The sequence below is a fragment of the Aristolochia californica genome, unplaced genomic scaffold (assembly GCF_029961685.1).
Source record: "Aristolochia californica isolate CCGP_79_NKW_82.1479 unplaced genomic scaffold, dmAriCali1.0.hap1 SCAF_3, whole genome shotgun sequence".
In the NCBI taxonomy this organism is placed as follows: Eukaryota; Viridiplantae; Streptophyta; class Magnoliopsida; order Piperales; family Aristolochiaceae; genus Aristolochia; species Aristolochia californica.
Genome location: NW_027181992.1, coordinates 46,974,454 through 46,986,416, shown reverse-complemented (window position 1 = coordinate 46,986,416; position 11,963 = coordinate 46,974,454). Strand labels below are relative to the sequence as shown.

The window sequence follows — 11,963 nt, the reverse complement described above, 5'->3', positions numbered from 1 at the left end:
ATGGAAAACTGTGCGTCGGTTTGATCTTATTTGAGCAGAACCGTTGGTTTACCTGGCCCGCTTATACGTTTGACTTCACCAAAACTAGTCGATGATGCGCTCGACTGACATATATAGTAAAAACCGTCATGGGATGCCCCCTGACATTCGGAGCAGGCCCATGGATTCTTCTCAGAACTCGTCCGTCAATACACCCACCGGGAACGGCGGCGTCGGCCCGACGGCGGAAGCAGACGGCCCCAAGCAGAACCTCAACAACGTCATCAACTCTGTCCAGAAAACCCTAGGACTTCTTCATCAGCTCTACCTCACCGTGTCCTCTTTCAACGTTTCCTCGCAACTCCCTCTTCTCCAACGCCTGTAATTATTCCTACTCGATGTGTCTTTTTTTAATCATTTCGTGGTTGACGACCTAAATTCAGTCCCTGCCTTTCTTTTATGTAGAATTCTAGGGTTTAGTAGTTTTAACAGGATATTTTGTCAGGAATGCCCTTGTTGCGGAGCTTGACTCGATGCAGAGATTGGCTGAAAATTGCAATATTCAAGTTCCCATGGAGGTCGTCAAGTAAGTCTCGGCGTTTCAACCTTCACTTTCTGATTTGTAAGGTTTTCGGGTTACTGGATGTATCTTGATACAATGGTGTTTAGTTTGATTGACGATGGGAAGAACCCGGACGAGTTCACGCGAGATGTTATTAATAGCTGTATTGCCAGAAATCAGACCACCAAAGGCAAAACTGATGCTTTTAAGGTATTTTTGCTTTCTTTTCCACGAACGGCAAAGCCAGGGAATATCCATCTAACTATGTCATCAATAAGTGAGACTGAAATACGATCTGTGCGCGGCTGTTTGTCACATCTTTGTGATACAATGATTGGCTTTTTAGGAATATTATCTGCTTTTCAGGATCCATGCTAAGAGAATTTTTTCTACATCTTATTTCTTGCTTCCTTTGTGATTGTAGAGTTTAAGGAAACACCTCTTGGAGGAGCTTGAACAAGCATTTCCCGATGAAGTTGAATCCTATAGGGAGATACGTGCATCTTCTTCAGCGGTAAAGAAGCTACTGTAACTCTAATTTTCTTTGTTATTTGAGCGAGGGACTTTTATCTTTTGTAAGTGCATACTTGTGCAGGATGAGATAATTGTCTGTAAGTAGGCTATGAAAGTAGAACAATAACTGCATGCTATTTAATAACTGACTTCCCATCATATGTCTTTTGATACATCTGTCTTAAACATCTTCAAAATGAACCTCCCTTTACGAAGGACCTGACTTGGTATTTCAATAATCGCCCTCAGCAATCACTGGAAAGAAAATGCTCTGCTCCAAATATTTAGATCAGTCAGTGGCTCTGTAGCTTAACTTTTCAAGCACTTGAATCAAGGGTCATTATTGTATCAAAATCTCTCCTTCATTAAAGTTGATGCTAAGTTTTTCTTAGAATTTTATCACAGTTTTATGTGTTATATTTAAAAGTTCACTTATTTATTTGCCTAATTACCCGATGAAACACCCTTTACCCATTCCAAATAAAGTGGGCAACAGAGTATGTTTCATCTAATCGGAATACCCACCCCTTATCTGTTTCATCCGTTACCCATTGCCATCTCTAGGTGGAATACCTTTTAGCCGAAAATATTTTAAATCTTTTTTTTACTATATTTGTATTTTGTCACTTCTGTCAGCATTAATATATAATCATGTGTATATGTATTATGTTCCTTTTCTAAGGTTTTACTGTTTAAGTTATTCATGTGTCGTTCCCTGCAGGAATCGAAACGCCAAGCTCAAGCTCAAGCTCAAAATGTTTTACCCAATGGGGATGTCAAAGTCAAGAGTGAGCATTAAAGACCAAGCTACTGAGACTGCCAATTCTCTTACCTCATATGTTACATAGAGATGATTGCTTTTGCTTAACTGCTGTCATGGATTATTAATGCTCATGTTGCCATTTTGTTTGGGAGCTGAAAGTTCATTCCTGGTTGTAGACTAGTTCAACATGTTTTGAGTGGGCATATTGGCATTACATAAAGTGTACTGTCTAACATGTCTTGGATTTGGGGGTAACATTATGTTTTACCATCAAGTTTGATCAGGTGTTACACCCTGTGTGATGTGCATTACGTAATATGTAACATTTGCTACATTTCAGATTTTTGATCGATAACACAGACCTAAAACGTCTTTTGAGTATGAATCAGTATTGTTAAATAACTTGAGGATCAAGTAGCTCCTGTTTGGGGCATTTTCCTTGTGGGAACCTCAGGGAATGATGTCCCCTCTCCTTTTGCCCGTCTGACCTGTAAATTTGTTTATACCATAGAAGGAAAACATGTAGATTAAGAAAAAAATGTAACTGCTGTGGCTCTTCAACAGAGGACACTGAATGCTTTTGGCCTCAAGTTTGGTGGTTCTGATGCAATCATGCAATTGCCTCTTCTATTGAAATTCTGTTTTAAATATGTATTGTATTTTCTCTATATTTCATTGTTGTCTTGTAACTTCTGTGATTGTCTAGTTACTCTGTGTGACTTTCATGATCTTTGTAAAGGATCTTTATGGCTCCTTTCTGTGTTGTTAAAGGAGTTTGGCATTGCAGGCAGGCCTTTCTAATAGCTGTGAAAGATGAGTACCCCCATGTGTAAGCTGTCTTTTACCTGGCTCAGCGTCTAGGCAGTTCTGCAATATCTCATTGGGAGTGGTTCTTTTGCTTGTCATTTGATGACTATGTAACTCTTTAAGCTCTTACTTAAATGTTATTGGATGAGGAAAACGGTCCTTAAGACCTGTGATGACATTTTTAGTAGCTTGATACAGTTTGTTACCATTATCAATGATGGAAAGATCTAAATTTTACCTCATATACAGTTTTCCAATTTCAGTTAAATGCATTGCAGGTAACTTTCTAGAATTTGATTACTTATATCCTTTCATTTTCCATAGTAAACACAATAAAAAATTAGAAGCTGGATAAACTGATAAAAATTAACACCCTAAGGGTGGGGGAGAACGAGTCTCTCTTCCTTCCTTCTGGATTAACTGATATAAATTTCCACCCCAGCTGGGGCAACCTAAACCAGACCTTAACATTAATGGCAGGTTGAGCACTATCGCTGACCCTTTTACAGGTGAATAGATCGATTCTTTCTGCCAGTGAGTCACCACGGACGGGAAAATTGAAGTTCCAAACTTCTAGACCCTTCGAATCCACCCACAGCCAAGATTGGAGGAGAAACATCCAGAACTTAGTCCGTCTCCCTCTTGCTCCCCCCACCTTATTTCTCTGCTTTTTCGCTTCTTTTCCCTTCGTCCTTGAATTCTTAAAGTTGCCCGTCGTCGTCGCCAACTCTTCGTTCGTTTCCTCAACCTCTCGCCGTCTCTCGTTCATGGCAAAATACGGTGAAGGCGACAAACGCTGGATCGTGGAGGAGCGCCCCGACGGCACCAATGTCCACAACTGGCACTGGTCCGAGACCAACTGTCTCGACTGGTCCCGAAATTTCCTCTCCAACCTTCAGGATCTCACCATCTTGGACGGCGAGGGTGACCTCTACATCAAGACCACCAAAGTCCTGAAAGTCGATGGTGAGGCTTATGTTAATATCCGCAAGGGGAAGATCATTCCCGGCTACGAGATCAGCCTTTCGCTGGCTTGGCAGGGCGAGGTCAAGGCCGTGGATGGCAAGTCTCTTCTGAAGGTTGACGGCACTGTCGAAGTTCCTTACATTGCTGACGAGAACGCCGACGAAGACCCCGAAGTTAGAATCACCGTTAAGGATGAAGGTCCTCTTGGGAAGCGTTTGAAAGATGGATTTTTTGCTAAAGGAAAGCCGATTATCTTTGAGAAGATTAGGCAGTATGTTGAGAGTATGGCTAAGGGAGGACCCGCCAAGGACGACCTGGAGGTCAAGAAACCTAAAAAGGATGGTGCCCCCGCCGCGCAGCCCACCGTGGCCGCCCCTCCCAAGAAGGAGGTTCAGAAGAAGGAACGCAAGACTAAGGAAGGTTTCAAGACGATATCTTTGACAGAAAAGTTTCACTGTCGACCCAAAGATTTATACGAGATTTTGATGGATGAGAATAGGTGGAAGGGTTTTACGCAGAGCAATGCGAAGATAAGTAGGGATGTTGGTGGGCAATTCACTCTTTTTGATGGTTCCGTTACCGGTGTCAATATGGAACTACAGGATTCAAAGCTGATCGTGCAGAAGTGGCGGTTCGGCAGCTGGGCTGATGGTATCCACTCAACGGTAATGAGTTTCTTCAGTAAGAGGATCTGCTTTTATGGTTCACTTGCCAGTTCTGATAAGCTGCTGTTATTGATTAACTTAACTCTTGTGGTCGATTCATTGAGCTATTAGTTTTGGCTTTTTTATTCATTTTACTCGATCTCATTCTTTTATAGTTTAACTCATCTGTTTCTCTGGTTCTGACCTTCTGTATTCTTTTGTTTAGTGGGAAAGGTTTAGCTTGGTTTATGTTCAGTTAGATCGTGGTGGGAAAGTCTGTTTAACGTCATAGATGAGATATTGCTTTTGATGGGATGTGCTGTTGGCTTTTTTCTTTCATGAGATGCTGGTTTGGACTAGTCTTTCAAAATAATTTACCAAAGATCTAGGCACATTTGATTAGATGAGGTGCTTCTTCAAGTTAAAAGAGAAAAACTTGAGTGGGTTGTAGGTATAAGACAGTGGGAAGATCATTCGTTGTAAAATACAATGTGAAAAAGTAAGTTGTTCTGTAAAAGTGTTTTCTTTCATGACTAATCTGAGTAGAACAAGTCACTGAATTGCAACAACTCTCATTATACTACTAGATGCTGGTTCTACAGTAAGACATTTACTCCGACCAACCTATAAGCAGTTTCGGTTCTTCTATGAAGTCTGTGTCTCTCGACATTGTAATCCTTAGCTTAGAGGCAAGACTTTTGAACTTTCTGTCTACTCTCTCAGGATCCATGGCTATGGTGGTTGAGCTTCTCTTTTGATGAATAGAGGTGGTGAAAATGTTTGTCGAGAAAACACTTACAATTTAATGAGAAAATTCTACAGTTGGTTTGGATGGGTTATAGTTGGTAGCTTCCTGTTTACATGTAGATAGACATCTTGTTCTTTGGTTAATTTACTTGATTAAATTTGGGCTAATGGGTTCTTGTTGATTACTGTGCAGGTACACCTGACATTTGATGAGCCCGAACCAGGTCTGACTGTTGTTAAATTTACTCAGACAGATGTTCCGGAAGAGGACAGGTTAGTTTTAGAATGTTTTTGGTTCGATTCTTTCATTTCTATGGTGTGCAATGGCAACTCAACAGTGCTTTCATTAAAACCTAAAAAGGTTGTAACTAGAAAGGTTAGTTCATACAGAGCTATTTGTCAAAGGAAATTTGTTTCATATGAGATAAACCAGAGATTACCTATTTATGTTTGTCGTTGTTATGTAAAGTTATATTAGGAATATGGAATTCAAAGGGATCAAATAGGAAATGATCCTCTGAATCATCAAACTATAATAACAATGAACAACAGTTTTGAACTACTTCTGTGCGTTAGCACATGCAGTTGTTTTTCAGCTTCGCTTTGAGCAAGCGCGAAAGCCAAGTGAAAGGAGCCTAGTGTGAAAAGAAAACTTGGAAATGGAATTAGCAGTTTACAGGTTGATAAAATTCCAATAACATTATCAAAGCTATTATTCATGTGCTCAGATAGATTCTTGTGAAGATTTGTTATACAAAAACAACTGGATTTGTATAGTGTTTATCTAAATCTTCTCCCCAAATATCTCTGTGATTGTCATGGGAAGTGTGTCGAGTAGTGCTGATTTTGAGCTGGTATATGATCACTTCTTGTTATTTCATCCCCAAAAAGAAAGTAAAGTGTCTGTTCTTCTTGTTTCAGATATGGGAATTCGACGGTGGTGGAGAATACTGAGAGGGGATGGAGGGATCTGATATTTCACAAAATACGAGCTATTTTTGGCTTCGGCATGTAGGAGGAGATGCTGTTACCAGTGAAAACTCGTCTACGACATTTTTGAAACTAGGATGAGTCTCTCTTCCCACTACTCTTTTTGCAAAAGCAGAAACAAAAGAATTTGAGAGAGGAGTCTGTGATCACAAACGGGTTCTAGAATTCCATTGCAATCTTTATATCTTAATTATTTCCAGAAAAGAGAAAAGAAGGTAGGGAAGCTCCTCTTGACTGCTTTAATGGCGCTTTCCCGTCTCGTGTGACGAAGGCTTTCTATATCAAACTGGACGGCCAATTATTGTTCATTTATGTTTTATGTTTGGGCGTTAGCACAGAAATTAAGGTGGCCCACAGATGTGGTCCAAGGGCGTTAGCATAATCCTAATTAATTTTATTTATTATAAGGGTTTGGTCGACTTAAATATATGTATATTTTATTATATCAATTTATAAAATTTTAGGTAATAGATTTTAAAAATATTTTATTATTATTTAATATAAGATTACGAAGGTGGCCTGAGAAATTCGAACTCGCGTGGGGAGATGCCATGAACTTGGATGCAACTACGTCTTAACCACTAGGCCAAAAAACAAATTTAGTATTAATCAGACCTTTTTATGTCATTTTCACTCTATTTGCTCTCGTGGATTGCTTCCGTCATCGTCGTTCTCTGATCTGATTCTCTAAATGCTTATCTTGCCAGCCTCGTTTGGACGAGGTTATTTACGTCATTTTCTCGCAAACACCAGTTCGAAGCAAGCCAGCTTCGTCTCTCCCCAAGGCCGAACAGAGAGAGAGAGAGAGAGAGAGAGAGAGAGAAAGAGACGGAGAGAAGAGGGAGGAGACGACTAAAGGATCGAGGAAGAGGAACGATAACAAGCAAGATGGCATCGTCCCCTGCCGCCGTCGCTGATGAATCTCCGAATGGCATCTGCCGAACGACTTACTGGTGTCACGAGTGCGACATGAGCGTCACCCTCTTCTCTTCCTCTCCCCCTCTCCTCTGCCCTCAGTGCACCGGTGAATTCCTCGAACAGATGGACCTCCCTAACCCCAACCCCAATTCCAGCCCTAATTTCTCCTCTCTCCCTCCCCCTCTCTCCTCCATCCTCGATCCCTTCCTCTCCCCGCAAACCCTAACCCTCACCGACTCTGAGTCTGACTCCGATGCCCCATTCCACACCTTCGACGCCCCAGAGGATTTCTTCATCGACCGCCTCATCCACCACCTCGCCGAGCCTGACGACGATACTGACAGCGATGGAGACCGATACCACCGCTCCGGACCCTGCCCGACCTCCCCTGCTTCCATTGAGAACATCCCCACTGTTAAAATTACCACCGAGTTCCTCAATTCCCATGATTCACTGCTTTGCGCTGTCTGCAAGGACGAATTCGTCCTCGACGTCGAGGCCAAGGAGCTTCCCTGCAAGCACATTTATCATTGTGACTGTATACTTCCGTGGCTTTCTCAGCATAATTCATGCCCGGTGTGTCGTTTCCGCCTCCCGGCTGATGAAAGTAACCGTCGATCTGGGAGGCGGGCTGCTTCTGGAAGCAGGGTGTCACTTAGATTCGGGAGTCTCATGGATGAAGACGATTTGTTTGGTGTTGGAAATACCTTAAGGCACATAGCCAGGAGGCATCAGTTAGTTTTTCCGGTGCGAGCGACTGCGGCTGTGGATTCCTCCCAGATGGCTCAGGCCGAGACGAGTTCTGCGGGACCTGCCAACAGTGGGGAGACTGTTTCAAGCTGGCCGGTGGAAGGGACGAATAGTGTGGGTGGAGGTGGGTCCGGGAGCGCCCGAGGCAGGATCTTGGATGATGAAGGGGATGCTGTCATGTCCGAAGCTAGAAGAGGTTTGTTGAATTGATACGAGAGTTCCTCGGTCTCCGCACCAAGCGCTCGCTTTTTTTTCAGAATTGAGGTTAGTTCTATTTCCTTCTAAAGATTTTTATATTTTACAGGAATTTTGTTTTTTCAACGAAGCTGTTTTAAATTTGTTTACTTTGCATGAATCTCTAGGATGTTTCAGTTCAGCTCTGACGCCTTAATAAGTTGTATTTTTGGTTTCCGTCCGTAGTTCCAACTTATTACGTGATCAGGTTTAGAAGTGGTGAACGTTTTCTTCTTTCTTTGGCCTTTGAGATTTTTATAAATCTTTATTTTTTTCTTGTTATTGAGGTGGAAACAGTATATTCTAGAACTGTGAAAGTTGGAGGTCATGTTCTCATGCTATGCCTTGGGGATCTTCAGTTCATAGTTGTGTTCATTTGCTGTAGAAGGACAATTTTACCATGTGAATTTTTTGTTAAGATACTTACACAAAATTTAGTGGTAGTCATCAAGAGTTTCTTCGCCCCGAGTTGCCTGCTTGCTGCATAAGAAAGATTCTTTGAAATGACTGATGTTATTTGATTACAGCGAGCGTTTATACTGAAAAACGCCAAATCTGGAGATAGCACCATATAAGTATAATTCTTTTGGATGAAGTGAAATGTGAAAGGAGTTCAATAGTATGTGCAGATTTTCTTCACATCTGTTACTACAATCAACTTTCACTTCTTTTTTTTGTTCTTCTGTGTGTGTGTGTGTGTGTTTTGCCTAGGTCTTTTCAGTGGAAGTGGATATTTCATTGCTCTTCATTTGAAATCAAACTTATTAGTCCCTAAGGGGCTCTCTATAGTAATAGATCACTAAAGTACAATCTGAACTTCTATTGCGTGATCATAATTGGAGAATTTGCTATAGTTGTCAGATGGCTGCAAGTGAGGTCTATCCCTATTGAGATCCTTTCTTCTTTGCCTATGCGTGCAAACATATGCCTCAAAATAAACAAATTTCTTTTTTGATAGGACAGTTAAAGGAGCTTCCATGTCAAAGGTAAAAATAAGCATGTGTATTGACTTCAATGGGATTGTTTATTGATTTCTCAACAGAGGAGAAAGTTTTTCTTACTGGATGGCAGCAGATTAGAGACTTAGAACAAAGAAAACACTTGTCTCATTTGGAAAGAAGATAGAGAGAAATTATGGATCTAGAAAGTAAATCAGCTGCCATGCTTTTAAGCTAGGATCACAATCTTCTAGCTGCCAGGTAGGGAGGATGAGAACAAGAAAAGGGAGAAGAAAACTCTCTCTCTTGTTGGAGAACCACTTTTGTTCTTCAAGTTGCCTTCCCTATGGAAGATGCTTGTTGGAAGACTTGGAATTTTTTGAGATGTACGGTCTAGAAAAAAATCTGAGCCACAAATGAGACGATGGCACACAATTCCTTAATATTTTATGTGTGCACATGCCACACATGAAATCGCATAAAACAGAACAAAAGTTGTTGTTGGCCACACAGGTGCTGTGTTGTCAACATCATGTCTGTTTTTGTGTCACCACACTTTATGTGCCACCAACAAAACCATTATGGCTCCATTTAAAGTGGTTTCCACCACAACTCAAAATCATGTGAGGACTTAGGTGTCACTATCTCATTTGTGACTAAAGAATTTTTTCTGAGCTGCGCAACTCAGAAAGTCTGGAGGCTTGTGGAATTACGTTTGCATCTTTCACTCCTATATTGAACAATCATTGAAATTAAGGTTCCACAACTTGGTGTTGGATCCTGTATCAGGTGGTATAAAATCTGGTAAATGACCCAAGAGATCATGCCCAAGATGCTGGTTGTATCAATGAGATGTGAACTTGTAAACTATTAGGGTCCTTTGAGAATGACTCTTTACATTATGTCAACATCTTGAAATCTGACATATCTTGCCCATTACGTGGACGATGGTGGATCCTTGACTGGAAACATCTTGCCATAGTTTGGTTATATTCTTATTGCAATTCATGCTTAGAAGTGCAAGGAAGTCCATTATTGTTGGAGAATATTCTCAGAAACACTGGAGATGAAATCCTTTAAGGACAGTGTTTCACATGCCGCATACTGAACCAAAAACTTGTTTTTCATGTATTCCTGTGTGTTGAACTTATCTTTGCTCGGTGCAAAGTGTGATATACACAAAGGCACATCTATTTTCTCAACTATTTGGAATTTTTAGAGTTCAAATTTATTTGTGTTTCTTGTGATTTACAGATTTTATTATCCTTTCTAGATATATGTTGTGTTATAATTGGCTGGATTGGGCAATTTGCTACTATGTTTATGCCTGTTGATGGTCTTAATAGTCTTCACAGTGAGGTTGTTAGGTTTTGTTACATGAACACTGCTTCATCCTACTCTGTCCTTTTTCACTCCATAAATTGCCCTGCTAGTATGACTCTCACCCATTTCACTTACGAAAGGTTTTAATATTATATTTTCTTGTGGATCGAGCATTCTGCTCAACAGTCACACAGGGGGTTTTCTAGTTTGACTTCTGGGGTTCAAGTCCCACCAGGGTTATGGGGTGTTCTGTTTGTTTGATGAGACTGGTCTTTTGGATTCAATATGTCCCTTAATTCCAAGACGTGAGATCCAAACCCAGCTCTGGTAATTAGTTGAGTCAAGTTGGTTTTGAAATTCAATTATCAGATGTTATAATCCTTTCAGAAGTTTAAGACTTGTTGAAGAAGTTGTCACACTTGCTAATACTAAGCATTGGAGATGAAGGAAAGGTGAAACTTTGGCACAGTGAAAAATCTTCCCACGATGAAACAATGCCTTATTTCCCTTTATCCAGTGACGGCAATGGCCTTATCATCTGTATGACATTGTTTGTCATGTTAGTGTGTGTGCAAATCGAACTAGGGTTAAGGACGCAAACGAATGCCTTTGATTTTCCTCATGTTCAAAGTACTGTATCAATCTATTCTGCTAAGAGTTGTGTGTCAGTGTGGGACTTGTTTTTCAAGCTTTTAATATTTGTTGATCTCTAGGGAAAACACATAAACACAAGAGATCTCAAGGGAAGGAGAGAAGAGAGGAATTCTAGCTCTTGGGAGAGGAGAGAAGGAAGAGGAAAAGAGAGAGAAGTGTATGAACGAATTTGAGCCAAGAGGAAGAAGCTTGAATGCTGCTCTACCTGTGTGAAAGTGTTTACAATGATTATAATAGCGTTAGGCTTCAAAAGGAAAAAGGACATAAGAGGATATACACCAACTTACATAATTACAATTCTATGTCATCTCTATGAAAATTCTCTATATTACTAGCCTTGCCAGCCCTACACACGTGGGTCTCTTAGCAATATTACACCTCTATTTTTCATAAAAAGGAAAGAATGATCAGTGCGGTTGAGAACAATAATTTTATATCAGTCTGTGAACATCCTTTATTATGATAAGAAGCTTGCAAATATGCAATTTCCCTTTGTCTGGTATGCATTTAGAACATCACAGCAGAACATGATTTATTTAATTTTTTTAAAGAGAAAACTGAGAAGAAAATATTTTTATGCATCAGGACATGATATTAGAATCCTTTTGTCAAGCTGTTTTTTTCCTTTTTGCCCATGTTCTGACTCGTGATTGTTATTCTTTTGGTTTAAAGTTGTTTATTTTGTGTCTTATCTGACAATAGTTTCTTTTTCTTTTCTGTTTGTGCCATTCAGATTTTGTATAGTAGCTGTTGCAACTTTCAAGCACCTTTGCCTACTATAATTCGATTTTTAAGTGCAAATATGCAGCGGAAAACCATCTTCTTTATAAATTGTATCTGTTCATCCTGTACTACTTTTCTTTCTCTGTACATTAACTCTCCTCTGCTTTTTCTCTCTGAATAACAACAGTAGAATTTTTTGGGTAAAGCAATAAATTGGAGCCGTTCCAAATCTCCTGTCTGCCATTTTTGAGCAAAATCTGTATCAGTAGTAGGGTTTTTGCTTTGAAGTGCAGTCCGGAGAACAGAAATGCTGGTACTGATACTGCTGTTGCAGATATCTGAAGCTGCTACTCAAGTGGTTTCCTGGGTTCTTTTTGTGATTGATGACGCCTTATCCTGTGATACTTCACAGGAAATCTAACACGTTGACGTTTCCGTCAATCATTTGACCG

The 11,963-nt window shown here is 40.3% G+C and overlaps 3 protein-coding genes across 4 annotated transcripts; all 3 read left to right on the top strand.

The window, feature by feature from the left end:
• Positions 1 to 29: 29 nt before the first annotated feature.
• Positions 30 to 2,821, top strand: LOC137958754 (mediator of RNA polymerase II transcription subunit 10b-like). Of its 2 annotated transcripts, none has more exons than XM_068805870.1 (6): positions 30 to 360; positions 485 to 565; positions 649 to 751; positions 966 to 1,055; positions 1,776 to 1,842; positions 2,589 to 2,821. In XM_068805870.1, exons 1-6 carry the CDS (start codon positions 92 to 94, stop codon positions 2,648 to 2,650), a joined length of 672 nt encoding a protein of 223 aa, XP_068661971.1. In that variant the 5' UTR covers positions 30 to 91; the 3' UTR covers positions 2,651 to 2,821. The 2 variants fall into 2 exon arrangements, with proteins under 2 accessions (XP_068661971.1, XP_068661972.1); XM_068805871.1 differs by having other exon boundaries at positions 33 to 360; positions 2,605 to 2,819.
• Positions 2,822 to 3,071: 250 nt separating this feature from the next.
• On the top strand, positions 3,072 to 6,279 carry LOC137958752 (uncharacterized). The gene is made up of 3 exons (XM_068805867.1): positions 3,072 to 4,255; positions 5,175 to 5,254; positions 5,903 to 6,279. The coding sequence occupies exons 1-3, from the start codon at positions 3,392 to 3,394 to the stop codon at positions 5,994 to 5,996; spliced, it is 1,038 nt and encodes a 345-aa protein (XP_068661968.1). The 5' UTR covers positions 3,072 to 3,391; the 3' UTR covers positions 5,997 to 6,279.
• A 440-nt stretch (positions 6,280 to 6,719) lies between these two features.
• LOC137960202 (E3 ubiquitin-protein ligase RING1-like) lies at positions 6,720 to 11,739 on the top strand. The gene is made up of 2 exons (XM_068807744.1): positions 6,720 to 7,903; positions 11,522 to 11,739. Exon 1 carries the CDS (start codon positions 6,860 to 6,862, stop codon positions 7,847 to 7,849), a length of 990 nt encoding a protein of 329 aa, XP_068663845.1. The 5' UTR covers positions 6,720 to 6,859; the 3' UTR covers positions 7,850 to 7,903; positions 11,522 to 11,739.
• Positions 11,740 to 11,963: the final 224 nt, after the last annotated feature.